The sequence below is a fragment of the Cebidichthys violaceus genome, unplaced genomic scaffold, assembly GCF_023349555.1.
Source record: "Cebidichthys violaceus isolate CVI_PGR_0920_01 unplaced genomic scaffold, fCebVio1.0.p SCAF_1, whole genome shotgun sequence".
Classification (NCBI taxonomy): domain Eukaryota; kingdom Metazoa; phylum Chordata; class Actinopteri; order Perciformes; family Stichaeidae; genus Cebidichthys; species Cebidichthys violaceus.
Window position 1 is genome coordinate 22,215,152 of NW_027176262.1, and position 15,353 is coordinate 22,230,504.

Below are 15,353 nucleotides of genomic sequence, written 5' to 3' on the forward strand. Positions count from 1 at the left end.
CGTTACACAACGCCGACCACGTGGCATTGTGTATTTCTACAAGTGTAATACAAGGCTGTTATGAAACATATTCATGAAACATATTTTTGGTTCAGAAACATTCAACATGTCCGTGGTTTGCAGAAACGTTCAATGCCGACATTCTTTTTCTGGCGACTGGGTTGCGTCATTGGCTAGTTGGCAGACTTTAGTATTTATTTTAAACATGATCGAGTTAAAGCATGAAATTAAACTATACTTTGAAACAGTGAGAGGGCCGACAAATTAGTCATCTACAATTCCTCAAAAACTTATTTTGAATCTAAATATATGTAAGCTAGGTACCCCTCTTCCTCTTTTTGTTCTTCTATTGTTACTAATTGTATCCTCACATTTTTTGTAGTCATTTTTACCTTTATTTTTTTACCAGGAGGTGCCTCATGAAAGCAGCAGGAGAACACAGTGAAACTGTGCAAACATGGCTCCCCAAACAGACAGCGCATACAACCCAGGGATTGAGCAGTATAGCAGTTGAGGAGAAAAGGTATGGGCCCAGTAGCATTATCACCGGTGTTCAATGTGGTGGAAATTAATCTTTTTAACCTCCCTGTGAGAAATAACCGTGATGAGAAAACCCATATATCAAAAATATATTTATTGAACAGACTGGATGGATAGAGCTCTTTCCCCACAGATGGTAACAGAGAATAGTTTAACAGAGTATATGCACATTATCTCGTCCGTCCCCCCCCCCCCGTCCCGTCCCGTCCCCCCTTCGCAGATGTCCTCCTCCTCCTTTGTCCACCGAGACATCCACCAAGGCCAGGGCCCCAGCTTTGGTAGTGTTAGGGTTAGGTGGTGAGATCAGGATGACATTACAGCAAGTCAGACATGAAAATACTTTCGATTTGATAACATATCTTATTTGGGTTTAAATGAGTCTGGATGGCCTCGTCTGCATATGTTCAGGTCTAAGCGATGCGAGTTATAACTAGAAAAACAGTATGATAAATGGCCACAACATTAAACTGTTTGGGGAAATGTAAAATAGGGCATTGTGTCAAATTGTAAATGTGTTTCATCTATCCAAAGTAGCTGTTGCCCCAACATTTTTTTCACAGCTAAAAACAGGAAAGTCTCGCTTAAAACTCTGTTGAAACTAGCCTAAATGAATTTAAGTTACATGCGACCGGTAGCAGCAGCAGCAGCTCCTCCTCCGACCAGGAGCAGAGCTTTGCCTCGCTGCTCCACAGGTCACATTGTCACCACGTTGCAGGCCATATTGCTGGGCCCGCTGGAGGGAAGGAAGGCACGGAACAGAACCAGGACTGTGTGAGGCAGACAACCAGACAACTTACTGCAGTAAAATGACAGATTTACATGTCTGGTGCTCGGAAACATTAACACTTTTGTCCACAGGGACCGCCAAAATCCACACAAACTGAAAGTTCCTCATAAAAGTCTGAATATTCTCTGCCAGTGTTGGATTGCAGCTTGTTTATACTGCCCACGGGTGGCCATACAAGATAAACTCATCGGCATGAGTTCAAACGGCACTCACACAGGCTTGTCAACATGTGAATATCTACTCAGTTTTATTACCTTGTAAATGTTGTTGGTGTGCAAACAATGTGCAAAAGTAAAAAAAAAAAAAATGCAGGTGTGCATCCAGTTTACTTTAAGTTAATTTGTTTTGTCTCATGATACACATGAGACAAAAACTGTGGGAAAGTCGTTGATGGCAGAAAAGTGATCTCTCCGTCCTTAGCTCAGCTTGAACTCTGTTGAAAAAGACTGGGATGAAATTCCAGATCAGTTTATTTAATAACTACAACAACCTTTCTAGTCTGAGAACTGGAAAATGTACTGTAAGGTAACGGCTTTTGTTGCTTCAGCTGTGAACATGATCGCAAGCTGAGTTTATTTTGACATCAATCCTCTGGTGATTCAGAACACCTGAAGCACGCATGAGGGGAAGAATTAACATTTATAGAGGATCATTGGTCTCTCTGGTTTCTCCAGTCCTGTGTTGATATCAATTAGTATTAGGTGACTGCAGAATTGGATTTGTTTTTGTTGCACACTATGCACCTAAAACTAGAATTTATTGACAGAAAAAAAGTAATGCATCATTTTCTGTGACAGACCTTTGAAACATAACATCAGTTAAACATCAGGTTTAAAACCAAATCTCATAAAATTGAGAATATGAGCTGTAGTGTCTAATAGTAATACCTGGCAAAAAATCTCTCTATCTAGTATCAACGGAGATCCCATGTAAACAGGTGACAGTATTTTAAATATATTTTATAGCTTCTGGTCAAATCACAAGAATATTGATCTTATTGTTTCACTGTAGTAACAATAGTGAAAACTATGCAATTTGTCTGATTATGATTATTACCCGATGATTATAGTGGAGTGTTTCATGGTATCTTTAATATTCTGCCCTGCAGCTATAGAGCAAGCATTTTACATACATGTTTTCTGTGTTACTTAAGTTGCTATCATAACGACAAAAGCCCAAAAAGGCAGAGCTGTTGAGATTCTTAATCAAGAAGAATGCCCAAGAACACTTACACATGGACTGGAGGAGCCAGGGTTTGAACCGCTGAGCTTACAATTGGAAATCAATCCACTCTACCTTTGATCCACTCTACCTTTGCTTAAGTTAATTAAAAAAAGATTGTGGTCACTTACGATGGTACCTTGACTACTCTAAAATGGCGAGTTTGGGTTTGTGTTGTGGGTTTGCGCTTGTGACGATTTTCTCTGAGCAGTTAGTCGTCTGCAGTATTTTAATTCCACCTTCTAGTATTGGCTCAGCTCGCTTAATATGGAAGCCCATTTCCACCACTGTGAGGAAAAAATAAAGCTCGAGTTATCTCGAAATTTCGACTTACTATCTTGAAATTTCGACTGACTAGCACAACAGCTTGTGACCGTTTCAGTGTCCCTTTAACAGTAGTGTAAGAAGCGGCAATAAGGCTGTATAGACATGAGGCAACAAAAACATCAGCCCATAACTTAAATCTAATTTAATAAGGATAGTCCTTAAAACAACAGTCCTCTCGGCATATTTCTATTGAAATATATATATATATATATATATATATATATATATTTATATGGAAATGAAAACATGCAGCGAGGACTGTTGTTTTAAGAACTATCCTTGTGATGAGGACGTGTTTCACCTGTGTATGGAACTTATGGCAGAGCGCAACCTGGCAATGTCTGATGATGCGTATGAAATTACAGACCTTTCTCTAAGACTTCCATCAAATGATTACTCAGGGGCTGGGGGAATGAAGTATGTGCTATGAGAAAGTGGCAGCTAGGCGTACTATTGTATATATCTATGTCCTGAATTGTTTATTGTAAATGCCATCTGAAATACAGGCCAGTGGAAATTAGATTTAAAAGGTTAAGTTATGAGCTGATATTTGTGTTGCCCCATGTCTATACAGCCTTATAGACACTTCTTACACTACTGCGAAAGGAAGCTGTTGTGCTAGTAAGTCGAAATTTCAAGATAGTAAGTCGAAATTTTGAGATAGTAAGTCAAAATTTCGCGATAACTGGATCTTCATTTTTTCCTCACAGTGGTGGAAATGGGCTTCCACAGTATGGAGCCTCGACAGAGATGGTACCAAAAAAGCTACCAGGCGTTACGTCGAAGTATCTTCCCCCGACTTTGTACGGCTCAATTTCTGGAACCAGTGTAGCATTAAAGCATGGTGGAATTAGCATGCTGGCTAGTTAGCTATCTTGCTAATTCCACCATGCTAATGCTACATGTTGGCCAGCGGCAGCGCTAGGTCTAATAAGGGAAGTCTAACAATCAATGTTGACAGGATGTCTCAACACAGAGATTACTGTCAAGGCAGGCACTTAATCAGGATACACAAAGACACAAAGACCAGTTCAGATTAAAATAACACTTTTTTCTTTTACAATAGTTGAAAAATCTGAGACTGGTCTTCAAATCATTATAACTGCACAGCGAAAAAATAACTAATTTCAACATGTTAACAGTCCCCTCCCCACCCACCATTCCTCCCACTGGAACCGGAGAAGGGTCACTTTCTCATTCACAGTCCACTTCATTCACCCCAGTTTCTCCCTCTAACTGCACCGAGGTGAAGTGTTGTTTGTCAAATGGACGTGTTGGCCACTCCTGCAGACAGACATAAAAGATGGTACCTTTCTCTGATGGCACCCAACTCAAAAGGTCCATCATTTGCCTGGCTGGACCCATCCAAACTCTACTGCAACTCCCAGGTATGGTGGGGGGTGGGGGGGATTTCTAGTTACTCTGTACTGTTTCTACTGTTTCCTTTGTCATTGAACACCGCATACAACTCATTTATATCAGAAAAGTACAAGCTGTGTGTGTGCGCACATTTTGCATTTGTGTATTTACTGTCTTTGCACTTCATTCAGGCTCTTGCAGACTGTGTCCAAGACCTTCTCAGTCCTTTCCACAGCGACACTATTGATCTGGTTGCCGGGATAGATGCAATGGGATTCATTCTTGGTATGAAAACACACCGATTCACTTTAAAGAAGGAAAATAAATGTAGATTGAGAGCTAGAGAGACACTTTATTTGTATGATCTATAATTAGTCTGCTAGGAGGTCAGGAAACCTAACACCTAACTTACTAAATTTAGATACTTTGACCACTCATTGCACATGGCATCATTTTCAGTTTGCACTTCAGGTTAGCCACATACGTCATTGTGGATGAATGTTTCTGAGAAATGTTTTTCAGGTGCGTCTGTTGCTGCCACCCTCGGAAAAGGTTTTCTGGCCATTCGAAAAGCAGGACACTTGTGCGTCGCAACCCAAAATCAAAACTACACAGACTACACAGGCAGAGAAAAGACTTTGGAAGTGAGACTGGATGTGCTAAAACCAGGTTAATCACTTACTTATTTATTTACCCTTAACATGTCACTTATTTCTCTTGATGAGATTAACTTTTCCCAGCTGTAAGAGCTGTTTTAGCTGTGGTGAGAATCAGGGAAAGCTTCAATGCCAAGCTGTATTTATATGTAAAATTTAGATCATAAGAAGAATTTAAACACAAAGATATTCAGTTCTTCATTATATATGACAAAGAAAAGTATCAAAGCTGCAACCACCAAATACACATTTTAAAATGTTCAATTGATTAGAAAAAAAGGTACTTATTCTGTCAATCGACTATTCAATAAATTAACTAATCATGTAAAATCAACCTAAACTTGAATAATGCATGACCCAAAATATTTCAGCCCCAGGTCTACTCAACATTGTGTCTATTTATTCCCGGTGACACAGCACCCTCTAGTGTTAAAGAAACATCCTCATTTGTAACATTCACATTGGCATCACATCAGATATTATGAGGGTCAATATCTTTTATTCATTTTTAATCTATCAAAGATTATTTCCACAAATGTCATTTTTTTTATATCCTACTGTATTGTTTGCTGCCAACAACTGTTAGAAAAACTGTTATTAGAGATTTCTTTGTTCTATTTAGTTTTACAGTTCAGGCTAGTCCTTTGGTGGATGAATAGACCATAAGCAGAGAGGTCAATGTTAATGTTAGATTTCATTTGAATCACTTGATTATTTTTTGTGTATATTTACATTTCGACATCTGGACATGTATACACCGGATCGTTTTATATGACAGTGTATTATTTGTGTTGTTATTTGCTTTGTATTTTGCATTGGATAGAGTTTTATTGTATAAACTATTTATTTTTACTTTTCAACCTTCTCTAAATTGTGTTTATAATCATGTTTGCCATGTCCTCTAGAATAAGTAAGGTGATTTTCTTTAAATACTTGACTTTGTGGTTGACACGTCTGTCCTTCCTGCAGGTATGAGGCTGCTGTTAGTGGACCAATGGATAGAGACTGGAGGCACTATGAAGGCTGCGATCCAGCTGGTGGAGAAGCTCGGAGCCACTGTTGTCGGTCAGTCAAGATGGTTCCCTTATAATCACAGGTGGAATGTAGCCAAGTACAACTACACAAGTGCTGTACTTGAATACAAGTTAGTTGTTGCTGTACTGTAGTTTATAATGAATATATATTTATATATATATATTCATTATACTGTAGCCTAATGAATGCTTTTACTGTTGGTACTTCAAGTATATTTTTAATGCTAATACTTTCGTACTTTAATTTGAGTATTATTTTAAATGCAGGACTTTTACTTGACTATTTCTACTACTACTAAGTAAAATATCTGAATACGTTTTCCACCACTGGTTATAATATATCCTCAACATTTTCAAATGTAAAAAGTATCACACTTTCCTGCAGGTGTGGCAGCCGTGGCCATCGAGAACACTGAAGGAGGAAAGTGGATTAAAGAAAATTACAAATTCTCTCACTGCATCCCTGAAGAGCTCCAGAGCCAAATTGACCAGAAGTATCTTGATTCCTTCAACCAGTTCAACTTCAGTAAAGAACAAAACGGGAATAGTGCCATTTTCTAAGACTGAGATGGTCAAGAAAGTTTATCAGCATACGTTTCTTTTTTTAAGAAATACAGTGAAATCCCTGTTTCCTTAAAATAAGACGAGCTATACCGTGATTTTAACTAAATAACTGTTCTTGAAAAATGTTACTTTTCAAAACACATTGAAAGGTAATTTTGTATACATATATTGTATTACATGGAAAACATACCATGAGAAATTTTAAAGAAAATAAATGCTTAAAATAATCAGACACGCCATTTCAGTTTTTGACATAAAAAATGATCATCGAAATTCAGTAATTGAATTTATTGTAAACAAAAAGCAAAAAGTACCTATGAAGCATACACTGTAGATGAAAAAAAAGCCATCATCTACTATAATGGTTCCATACAGGGAGGTCTGACCGGTCAAAAGATAAATCTGAGGGGTTGTGAGATAATTAACAGGATAGTTAAGCAGAAAAAAACCTTCCTGCTTTACACTATTCTAATCATTTTTTCAGTGTTTCTTCAAATCATTGCTTTTTTTCTTGAGATTTACTGCATAATATTTGACTTTTAACAGAGAAGTTTGGGACGTCTGATCTATATGATCATGAAAAGAGGTTAAGTACAAAGTAAAAACTGCCATTTAAAACAACCGACTTTATAAAAGGTAAACCAGAGTGTCGTGAAGAAAAATCCTAATTGTTAAACAAAATACAGCAGCGAGACTGAATATTTAAGCATCCACACATACGCCATGTTAAAAAAACATCCACAGTCACTCTTTGGCATCTCTGCAGTAACAGAACAGTCATTTTGTGTCTAAATGCTGAGTCACTCTGTAACTCCAGACAAGTTAAACTGAGCAACACCACAAGAATCCACATCCCACAGAGGAAAACTCTTTCTAGGCCAGGAAAAACTGAACTCAAACATGTCAGGAAGTAAAACTCCAGCGTTCCTCCTTCTGCCTTGACCACAGAAATGCCTCCAGGCTTTTCCCTCGTTCTCAGTCTGTACCTTTTGACTTTAAACTTCTGCTGCCGTCCTTACTGACAGCAGTTTGGCTGCTTCTTCTTTGACGAAGCGTACACATTGTTTGAAGTGCTGTTAATTCCTGGGACAAATGAATAGCGGGAGGTTAAAACTACGAGACAAATGTGAAGGTTTTCATGACGGCAGGGTTAGTGTGGATACTCACTGACGACGCCCCCAATCTGCCTCGGCCCACTTTTCTCCAACTCGGCAAGAACGTTGTTCTCGAAGGCCAGCGACGCAACTCGAAAGAAAAACTCTTTGACGTTTTCCCCTACAGCGTGGAGGACATATTGATCAGTTAGGGACTGTCTGACAATGATGAGGTTTGAGGAGGGCGGTAGAAACTTATGTTTGACTTTTTAAAAAAACAAAACATGGATTATTAATATTAGCTTCCGATCTTCACCTCTATGTAGAAAAAAAAAAGATTTTTGAAAAGTGTTCATGAGCCAATTATTTTTATGCAGCCAAAATCATAGATTAGAAATTAGGATTTCAATAACAAACAGAGTGTCTTGTTATTAAACTACGAGCCACTAAATAAATTCTGTATTCGCATTTAACTTTTTTTCTCTCACCATAATCCTAAATGTTGCCAAAAATAGAAACTCAAGACTCTTGGATAATGAAACGATCCATTAGGTAAGCATTGGGCTCGCCAGTTTGAATCATTTCAACTTTGTTTGTGGGAATTATTCTTCATAGAGACTGTTGACACAATTGGTGTCCTCTGCATAAGGCAAACAAACAGCTACGATCAATGCTGAAAATCTGTAAATCTGTAAATCTCACAAAGTAATTCACTGAAACACAAATCTGGGGCATCAAAAAAACTAAAGACCCTCCACTGCTTCCCTCCAAAGAAATCAGACTACACTCCCTTCTGCAAAAAAGAAACATATTATTATTATTATTATTATATATATACACCGTAGGGACTCTGAGTCATGTTACTGTATTCAATCCAAACACTCACCTGTCAGCGACGACACAGCCCAATACTCTGCTCTGATCTCTTGTGCTATTTTGAGGGCATCTTGTTCGATCTGAGAGTACTGTGCAGGAGACTGTCGGAAGAAACCAGAGAAGACCACGCTTTTTCATTAATCTGACAATTATTTTCTTACTTAATTGTTTAGTCTATAAAATGGTAGAATAAATAATCTGTTGCAAATTGCTTGTTTTGGCCGACTAACGGTCTAAAATCCAGATATATTCAGTTCTCTGTCACATTTATTCTACTGCAAAGAAATCACTCATGGACAAGAGAAGTACTCTTGAAATAAGAAAGAGGTAAATTACATAATCCAGTAATCTACTTTGTTACCAAAGTCACAGCATTGTCCAAACAGAAAAAAACAACGAAATAGCACAGAGTAAAATAAAGAGACACATTTCAAATAGTTCCAGAAAGCTTTAAAACGTCTTGAAATAGAAGAGCACCGCTTAAATAAAGTTTGTAATGTTTTAGAAACGCGTGTCCACTTGAATCAGTAAGCAGACGTACGCTCAGGTCTTTCTTTGTGCCGACCAGGAACAGCTGAACAGCGGTGGGGTCGTTCTCTTTCAGGGAGTCTTCGAGCCACTGTCTGCAGAAGGAACAAGACAAGATGAAGTCCCCCAGCTGGGGTGAAAAACTGCCCAACAATCTGCTCATCGTGAAGAAGCTCACCTCACATGGCCCAAAGAGGCGACGTCATTTACATCGAATGCGATGATCACAACTGGGAGAAGAAGACAAAATCAGACATGAATTAACCGTTTCAACACACAAATTCCAGTAATGTTAAGTCTACGCAGGCTTCCTTTTCTCGCCTGACATTGTTTTCATGGGAAGAGGAGAGTCTTTAATACATTTCGTATAAGGCTGCTGCTTAAAGCACAGAAATCTCTCACCCTGGGCTCCTCTGTAGTACGTAGAGGCAATGCACTTGAACCTCTCTTGGCCTGCAGTGTCCCAGCTGTAAAAATAGGGACGGACATTTAAGCAATGTCAAATCGGACAGACTGAGTTTACAAAGATTTTTTTTTTTTTTTTTTTTATTTATGAGTAGTGATGAAGAAATTTGACTTACAGCTGAAGGCTGAAAGGAACACCGAGCACTTCAAAGCGCTCCATCTCAAAGTCAACACCGATCGTTGCCTTGTAGTTTTTATCAAAAGCGTCTTTGCAAAATCTGAAAACATAAAAATCTTGTTAGCTTAGAATGAGCTGTTTCTATCTACAAAGGGAGCGGGTCCTCTTCATGTTGCATGTTTCTACAGTAGCCCAGAACGGACAAACCAAACTCTGGCTCTAGCGCGAGCCTTTCTCGTTTTTTTTACGTTACCTGAAGGCCACCGTAGTTCTCCGACGCGTTGGGAAAGGGAGGGGTGGGCGGAGGGGTATTCAGTGAGGACACATTCTACAACCTCACCGCTAAATGCCTACATTTAAAGTATTTCTTAAGCCTTCCAGAGTTATATTCATACATATCATATTATTCAAACATTACTACTGGAGCTTTAACTTGTTGGCAGCATTTAAAGGTTACATCTGGTGGAGGTGGGACACATTTTAACTACTTTATATACTGTTGGATAGTTATGTCTATAGCGCAGTATCGTATTTTATCTATTGATCATGTGTTTTGTTAAACATTAACTAGTAACTCCAGCTGCCAGATAAATTGTATGTATGTTAAAATGTATTTTAATGCAGATTTATTTCTCTACACTTTTGATAATAGAATAACAAACTATGTAGACTGTGCTTCCTTGAAGGAGGTACGTGTCCTCTTGAGTTATTTCTTGTCTGAGTTATTTATTCCCAGAACTGCAACAGTGACGGCGTGTGAGCTTACCTATTAATCAGACAGGTTTTCCCCACAGCCAGGTCACCCACAACAATGACCTTAGAGATTTTAAATCTGCTGAGAAGAATGAAAGAAGAAGCAACATGTGAATAAGTGCCACAAGAACATCACCCCCAGCATCATCAGGCTGCTGGTTGCTGCACTCACCCCACAGTGCCGGTACGCTGCTCCTGACAGGCCGTCTTCACTTTATTGTTGAAATCCTCCTGAGTGTGGAAGGCTGCCTCTTTGCTGAAATACTACGAGAGAGGAAGAGGAATTGGTGAGGCTGTTTTGGAGGGCTAGTGGAGGGCTAGTGGACAGCTATAGGCGATCATACTGGTACGCGACTTTACCCGAGGGAGCTGAGCAATGATACGGTCCTTTCGGACAGGAGGAAGAACACTCATGCCTGAAACTCGGACGGACATGAAGCTTTGCGGTAAATGTTTCGTAGAGAGACACGTGGTGAGCTGGACAGGGGAGAGAAAGACATTTTAACAAGTTAAATCTGTTTCTTCATTATATTTAAAGTGCAGTGTATGATTTTTAGGCCCAAACATCAGACCTGGTGCTAACTCTTACTTTTGCTACTGGAAGTAAAATCGACAAGAAGTTACATGAAGCTTGTAATGAAACAAAAACAAACAAATGCTTCTCTGTTGGTTGACTAATCGATTAACTGACCAATGGTTTAAGTAAAAAGACATTTGAATGCATCGCTCTGGGAAACGTGATCAGCATCGTTTTTTCTTTTTAAACTATTTTCGGACACTTTATAGACAAATAAAAACTAAGCAGTCTGTGTGTCTGTGTGTCTATGTTGCACTAAGAAGAGTAACCATTAGATTACTCACTACGCTATACTCCAAATTCACTGGTTCGGCATCTGAAATGTGAACACTAACTGGTTTTCTGAGTCTTCTTTGATAGAAAAATGTATATTTTCTAATCTCAGAATTTGAAGAAATCTCTTTCGATTCTGCAAAAATGTTACAGACTAAAAAAATCAATCAGAAAAACAGTCGACAGATTAATCGATAATGAAAATAATCATTAACTGCTGCTCTACTCTCAATATACAGTGTTATTACTGTTTTAATTTGTTTTCTATAAACAAAAGATCTTCCTGTGGGACAATATCTTCTATTTAAAATGTTATTTTCAAAACAGCACAAAGAAAAAGACACATCTTCATATTAGTTCATATTAAAATGTGGGATAGCTCGTGTTCTCTTCCTGCCATCTTTATATTTGTTTAACTTTGCCAGGCAACCAGAACATGGACTATATCCCCCCAAAGACTTCAGCTCACTGGAACTAGAGAGAGAGAGAGAGAGAGCCAGGCAGTCAAACAATAAACTGTAGTGAGAGCAAATATCTGTTATCCATTCTATAGCAACACGACCACATGCAGAGCCAGACAACTGTAATCAGTGTTGATCCACTTACTGGTCAGATCTGTTTTAATCCTCTTGCTCATCAAAGCTTTTGGTGAAGAAGAAGAAGAAGAAGAAGAAGAAGAAGAAGAAGAAGAAGAGTTTGGTTTGGTCCACCACACAACTGAAACTTTAAAACTCTCCTCTACATCCAAACACCAGGTTAAGTATTTTGTTAACTGTGTAAAGTTACACGTTAAGAAAGATATAACGTCCAGTTAAAGTTACACGCACATTAAAGTTTTAAAAGCAGCGTGTTGGAGCTGCAGAAGAAGTGAACGTTACCTCATCGAGACTCTTCTCTCTTCTGTGTTTCGGTTTGGTCTCTTACCTCCCACAGATTGCCTCCTATTGTTATGTAGACTCATGCATGTCCATTGGTCAACGTTGAAGTGTTGATTGGGTGGTGATCAGAGCTGAAATCGATCCACGGAAGTCGCGGAGGAGAAGCAGACTGAAGCCGCTGTTGCTGCTGACTCAGATCCCTGGATTTCTTTTTCTTTCCTCCCAGATTTTTTCTCTGCTCGGTCCCCTGCTGGAGGAAATGAGGAATAATCGGAAATTAGGAAAGGAAAACAAATCTATCTATCTGTCTATCTGTCTCTCTGTCTGTCTCTATCTGTCTATCGATCTATCCATCTAACAAATTTGACATTTATCTCGTTGACATTTTATTGTTTCCTTTTGTTTTTATTCCGCTTATTCATAATTCGTGTATGCCCATTCATACTTCTCTATTACCACCATGTGTTACATCATAACGTTACTATTTATAAACATGTAATATTTGTACTGGTCTGCATGCGCTTGTCTTTGTAATAAAGGGGATGGGGGGTGAAGAGAAAAGGTCCGTTTCCTGTCCGTCAGTAAAACAGTTAAATATGTCGACAATAGAGGGCGCTCTAAGCTTCTTCTCACTGACATCTGCCTCGTTATGATCAAATAATTAAATTCGAATACTCAATGCAAATAACATCATATTGCCGAATCACATCATATTTTAGTTGGCTGCTATGGATAACGTCGAAAAATCAAGATAATTCAAAACAAAAGTCTTTTTGACATCAGAGCACTTTAGAGTTTTATTTTGGATGAAGACATGGACAGATAATCAGACAGTAGAAGTTCGTATTCCATAACAGATCTCCATACTGTCCTCGAGATGGACAATACATTGTTAAAATGTAAAACAATACAACATTAAATGAAAATAGCTTACATTACAAGTATACTAATTATATATTCCTGATAATAAGATAACAAAATTATGCTTGTAATAATTATTTAATATGTGAGGTGGAAAATAGTCATTTTTACCAGGTTTTACACTCTTAACATATAATGCAATTTACTCTCCCCCCTGTATGATCACCAGGCGCTGCCAGGTTACCCTTGAGCAATGATGTAGTACATTCACTGAAGTGCTGTAAGTACAATTTTGGAAATGTGTAACTGAAAGTTAATGTTTATTATTGAAGTCATAGTAATAAAGGTGTTGTTGTGTTAGGATACATGATATTCAGAGGTGTTTCTAATTGTTGTCTATATAGTGTGAACAAAAACTGGACACCATAGGCATCATAAAGGTACTTTATGGCAGAAGCAGCAACATTAGATTGAACAGGTGTCCATAATAAAGCAGCCACTGACTGTGTATGTACCGTGGGATACATTTTGGTCTCTGTAATTGTTTCTCCTGTCCACACTGGCTGTCAAGAGATCAGGGACGTGCGGTCAGGGGAGGTCATCACGACAAGTAAAGAACAAATAATGCTAAAATAAAAAAAAATATTAATATTTCTCTACTGATCTGTGCTATAAATGTAATTTCTGTATGATTCCAATCATTCCAAGCATTTTTATAATCAAAATCGCTGAATTAGCGCATGTCCTGTTCAAACAGAGGAGACACGTGAGGTGAGACAGCGACGAGCTGTTCCTCACCTCAGATTGCGCAATTCCTCACTAACTGGGTCGAGCGCGTGCCTTTTGCTTTGTCATTGTTTGTCACCACTGTAATATCTGTAGACACTTGTATTATATGTCCTTTCTTTATATATTCATTCATTCATCCTTCATTCATCTTCGTCCGCTTATCCGGGATCGGGTCGCGGGGGCAACAGCTCCAGCAGTTCTTCAATTCTTTATATAGAATAATGTATTTCACGTCTGTGTAGAACATATTTAGTGTTGCTGATCTGACATTAAACTGCAGTGAAAAAGCACAGAGGGGCAAACAGTACCTCTACCTCACTGAAGAGGGCGTGCGAGAGCCCACGGGTCGGGTTCATGCTTGTTCTGTCGTTGCTCTTCTTCTACACTTCTCTTCTTCTTCTTCTTCTTCTTCTTCTTCTTCTTCTTCTTCTTCTTCTTCTTCTTCTTCTTCTTCTTATATTTTGCTTTGACCACAACAATGTAAGATTCTATATCCAAGCTTAAAAATGTCTCAAAAACAAGGAAATATGAACAAATCAACAGCAATTCAACGTCGGACAGGTAAAGTAACCTTTTATGTGTTTGTTGTTCTCTTTATACATCCGGAGTCCTACTCCTAAAAGTAGACATAACATAAAGCTTCATTATCCTGGGTCGGTCCAATCAAGTGGGGGTCTTTCAATGTTGATCTTTTTAGTCCAAAATGTCTTCTCCATCCTTCCTCAACCGTGTTTCATTGTTGTTGAAGTTGTTGAACTTTAAAACATGTTTACACAGAAAGAAGACCCTAACCCTTGTGACTATACTCTTCTTTATACTATAAATCAGTGTTTAGTTGTTTCCCCTCTTAACTTGTCAGATGTTTTTTTATTTAAATAACTAATTAATGCCCAAAGAGAAAAAGCAGTGGTATTCAATTCAAATTCCAAAAGGTCCAGATTGAGAAAATCTCCTCATGCAAAGGTCCAGAACATTACAATAACATCTAACTTGCGCTATGTAGTGCTATATATATATATATATATATATATATATATATATATATATATATATATATATATATATATATATATATATATATATATATATATTCAAGAAGTCTAGTTGTAGTAATATCTCTGTGTAGTCAACAACTGTTAAATCAAATAAAGAAAGTACACATCAATTATATTTTACAATTATTATTCTCAGTTTTCAAATTGAACTGGATGGATTATAAATAATACATAGAAATACATAAATGAATGTTCTTCTCATTTGAAGTAAAATAAGGGCTGGATTAAAGAATAACTGACAACTGAAAACTTTCAAAAAAATGTGCATCTTAAGAGGAGATGGTGCATAGTTACAAAATCATTTCACCTCAGGTTGATCACAGACCACCTCAAGGTGTCACTCAGAGAGAACCAGGACATTCTGATGTAGCATTTCAAAATTAAAGCCCTTCAAAATCTCATGCATGAGCTAACTTCAAATCCCATTCATGAGACAATTTGTCTAATTTCAGATTAGAGTGACACCTTGAGGTGGTCTGCTATCAACCTGAGGTGAAATGATTTCGTAACTATGCACCATCTCCTCTTAATAATCGTCACGGTCTCTGAACATATGAGACACACTGGTTTTAAACTGTCCGTGGGAAGAATGAACCTA

At 38.1% G+C, this 15,353-nt stretch overlaps 2 protein-coding genes across 5 annotated transcripts; one reads left to right on the plus strand and one right to left on the minus strand.

Annotated features, from left to right (window-relative positions):
• Positions 1 to 3,593: 3,593 nt before the first annotated feature.
• zgc:174895 lies at positions 3,594 to 6,702 on the plus strand. The gene is made up of 5 exons (XM_068728095.1): positions 3,594 to 4,263; positions 4,426 to 4,519; positions 4,757 to 4,903; positions 5,860 to 5,955; positions 6,310 to 6,702. The coding sequence occupies exons 1-5, from the start codon at positions 4,141 to 4,143 to the stop codon at positions 6,483 to 6,485; spliced, it is 636 nt and encodes a 211-aa protein (XP_068584196.1). The 5' UTR covers positions 3,594 to 4,140; the 3' UTR covers positions 6,486 to 6,702.
• Positions 6,703 to 6,780: 78 nt separating this feature from the next.
• Positions 6,781 to 12,274, minus strand: rab34a (RAB34, member RAS oncogene family a). Of its 4 annotated transcripts, none has more exons than XM_068715436.1 (12): positions 12,097 to 12,274; positions 11,779 to 11,814; positions 10,683 to 10,799; positions 10,495 to 10,586; positions 10,336 to 10,401; positions 9,568 to 9,669; positions 9,389 to 9,453; positions 9,165 to 9,216; positions 9,000 to 9,081; positions 8,469 to 8,559; positions 7,656 to 7,763; positions 6,781 to 7,571 (listed from the first exon to the last, which is right to left on the minus strand). In XM_068715436.1, exons 3-12 carry the CDS (start codon positions 10,755 to 10,757, stop codon positions 7,504 to 7,506), a joined length of 801 nt encoding a protein of 266 aa, XP_068571537.1. In that variant the 5' UTR covers positions 10,758 to 10,799; positions 11,779 to 11,814; positions 12,097 to 12,274; the 3' UTR covers positions 6,781 to 7,503. The 4 variants fall into 4 exon arrangements, with proteins under 4 accessions (XP_068571537.1, XP_068571516.1, XP_068571523.1 ...); XM_068715415.1 differs by having other exon boundaries at positions 10,336 to 10,404; XM_068715422.1 differs by having other exon boundaries at positions 10,336 to 10,404; positions 12,051 to 12,274.
• Positions 12,275 to 15,353: the final 3,079 nt, after the last annotated feature.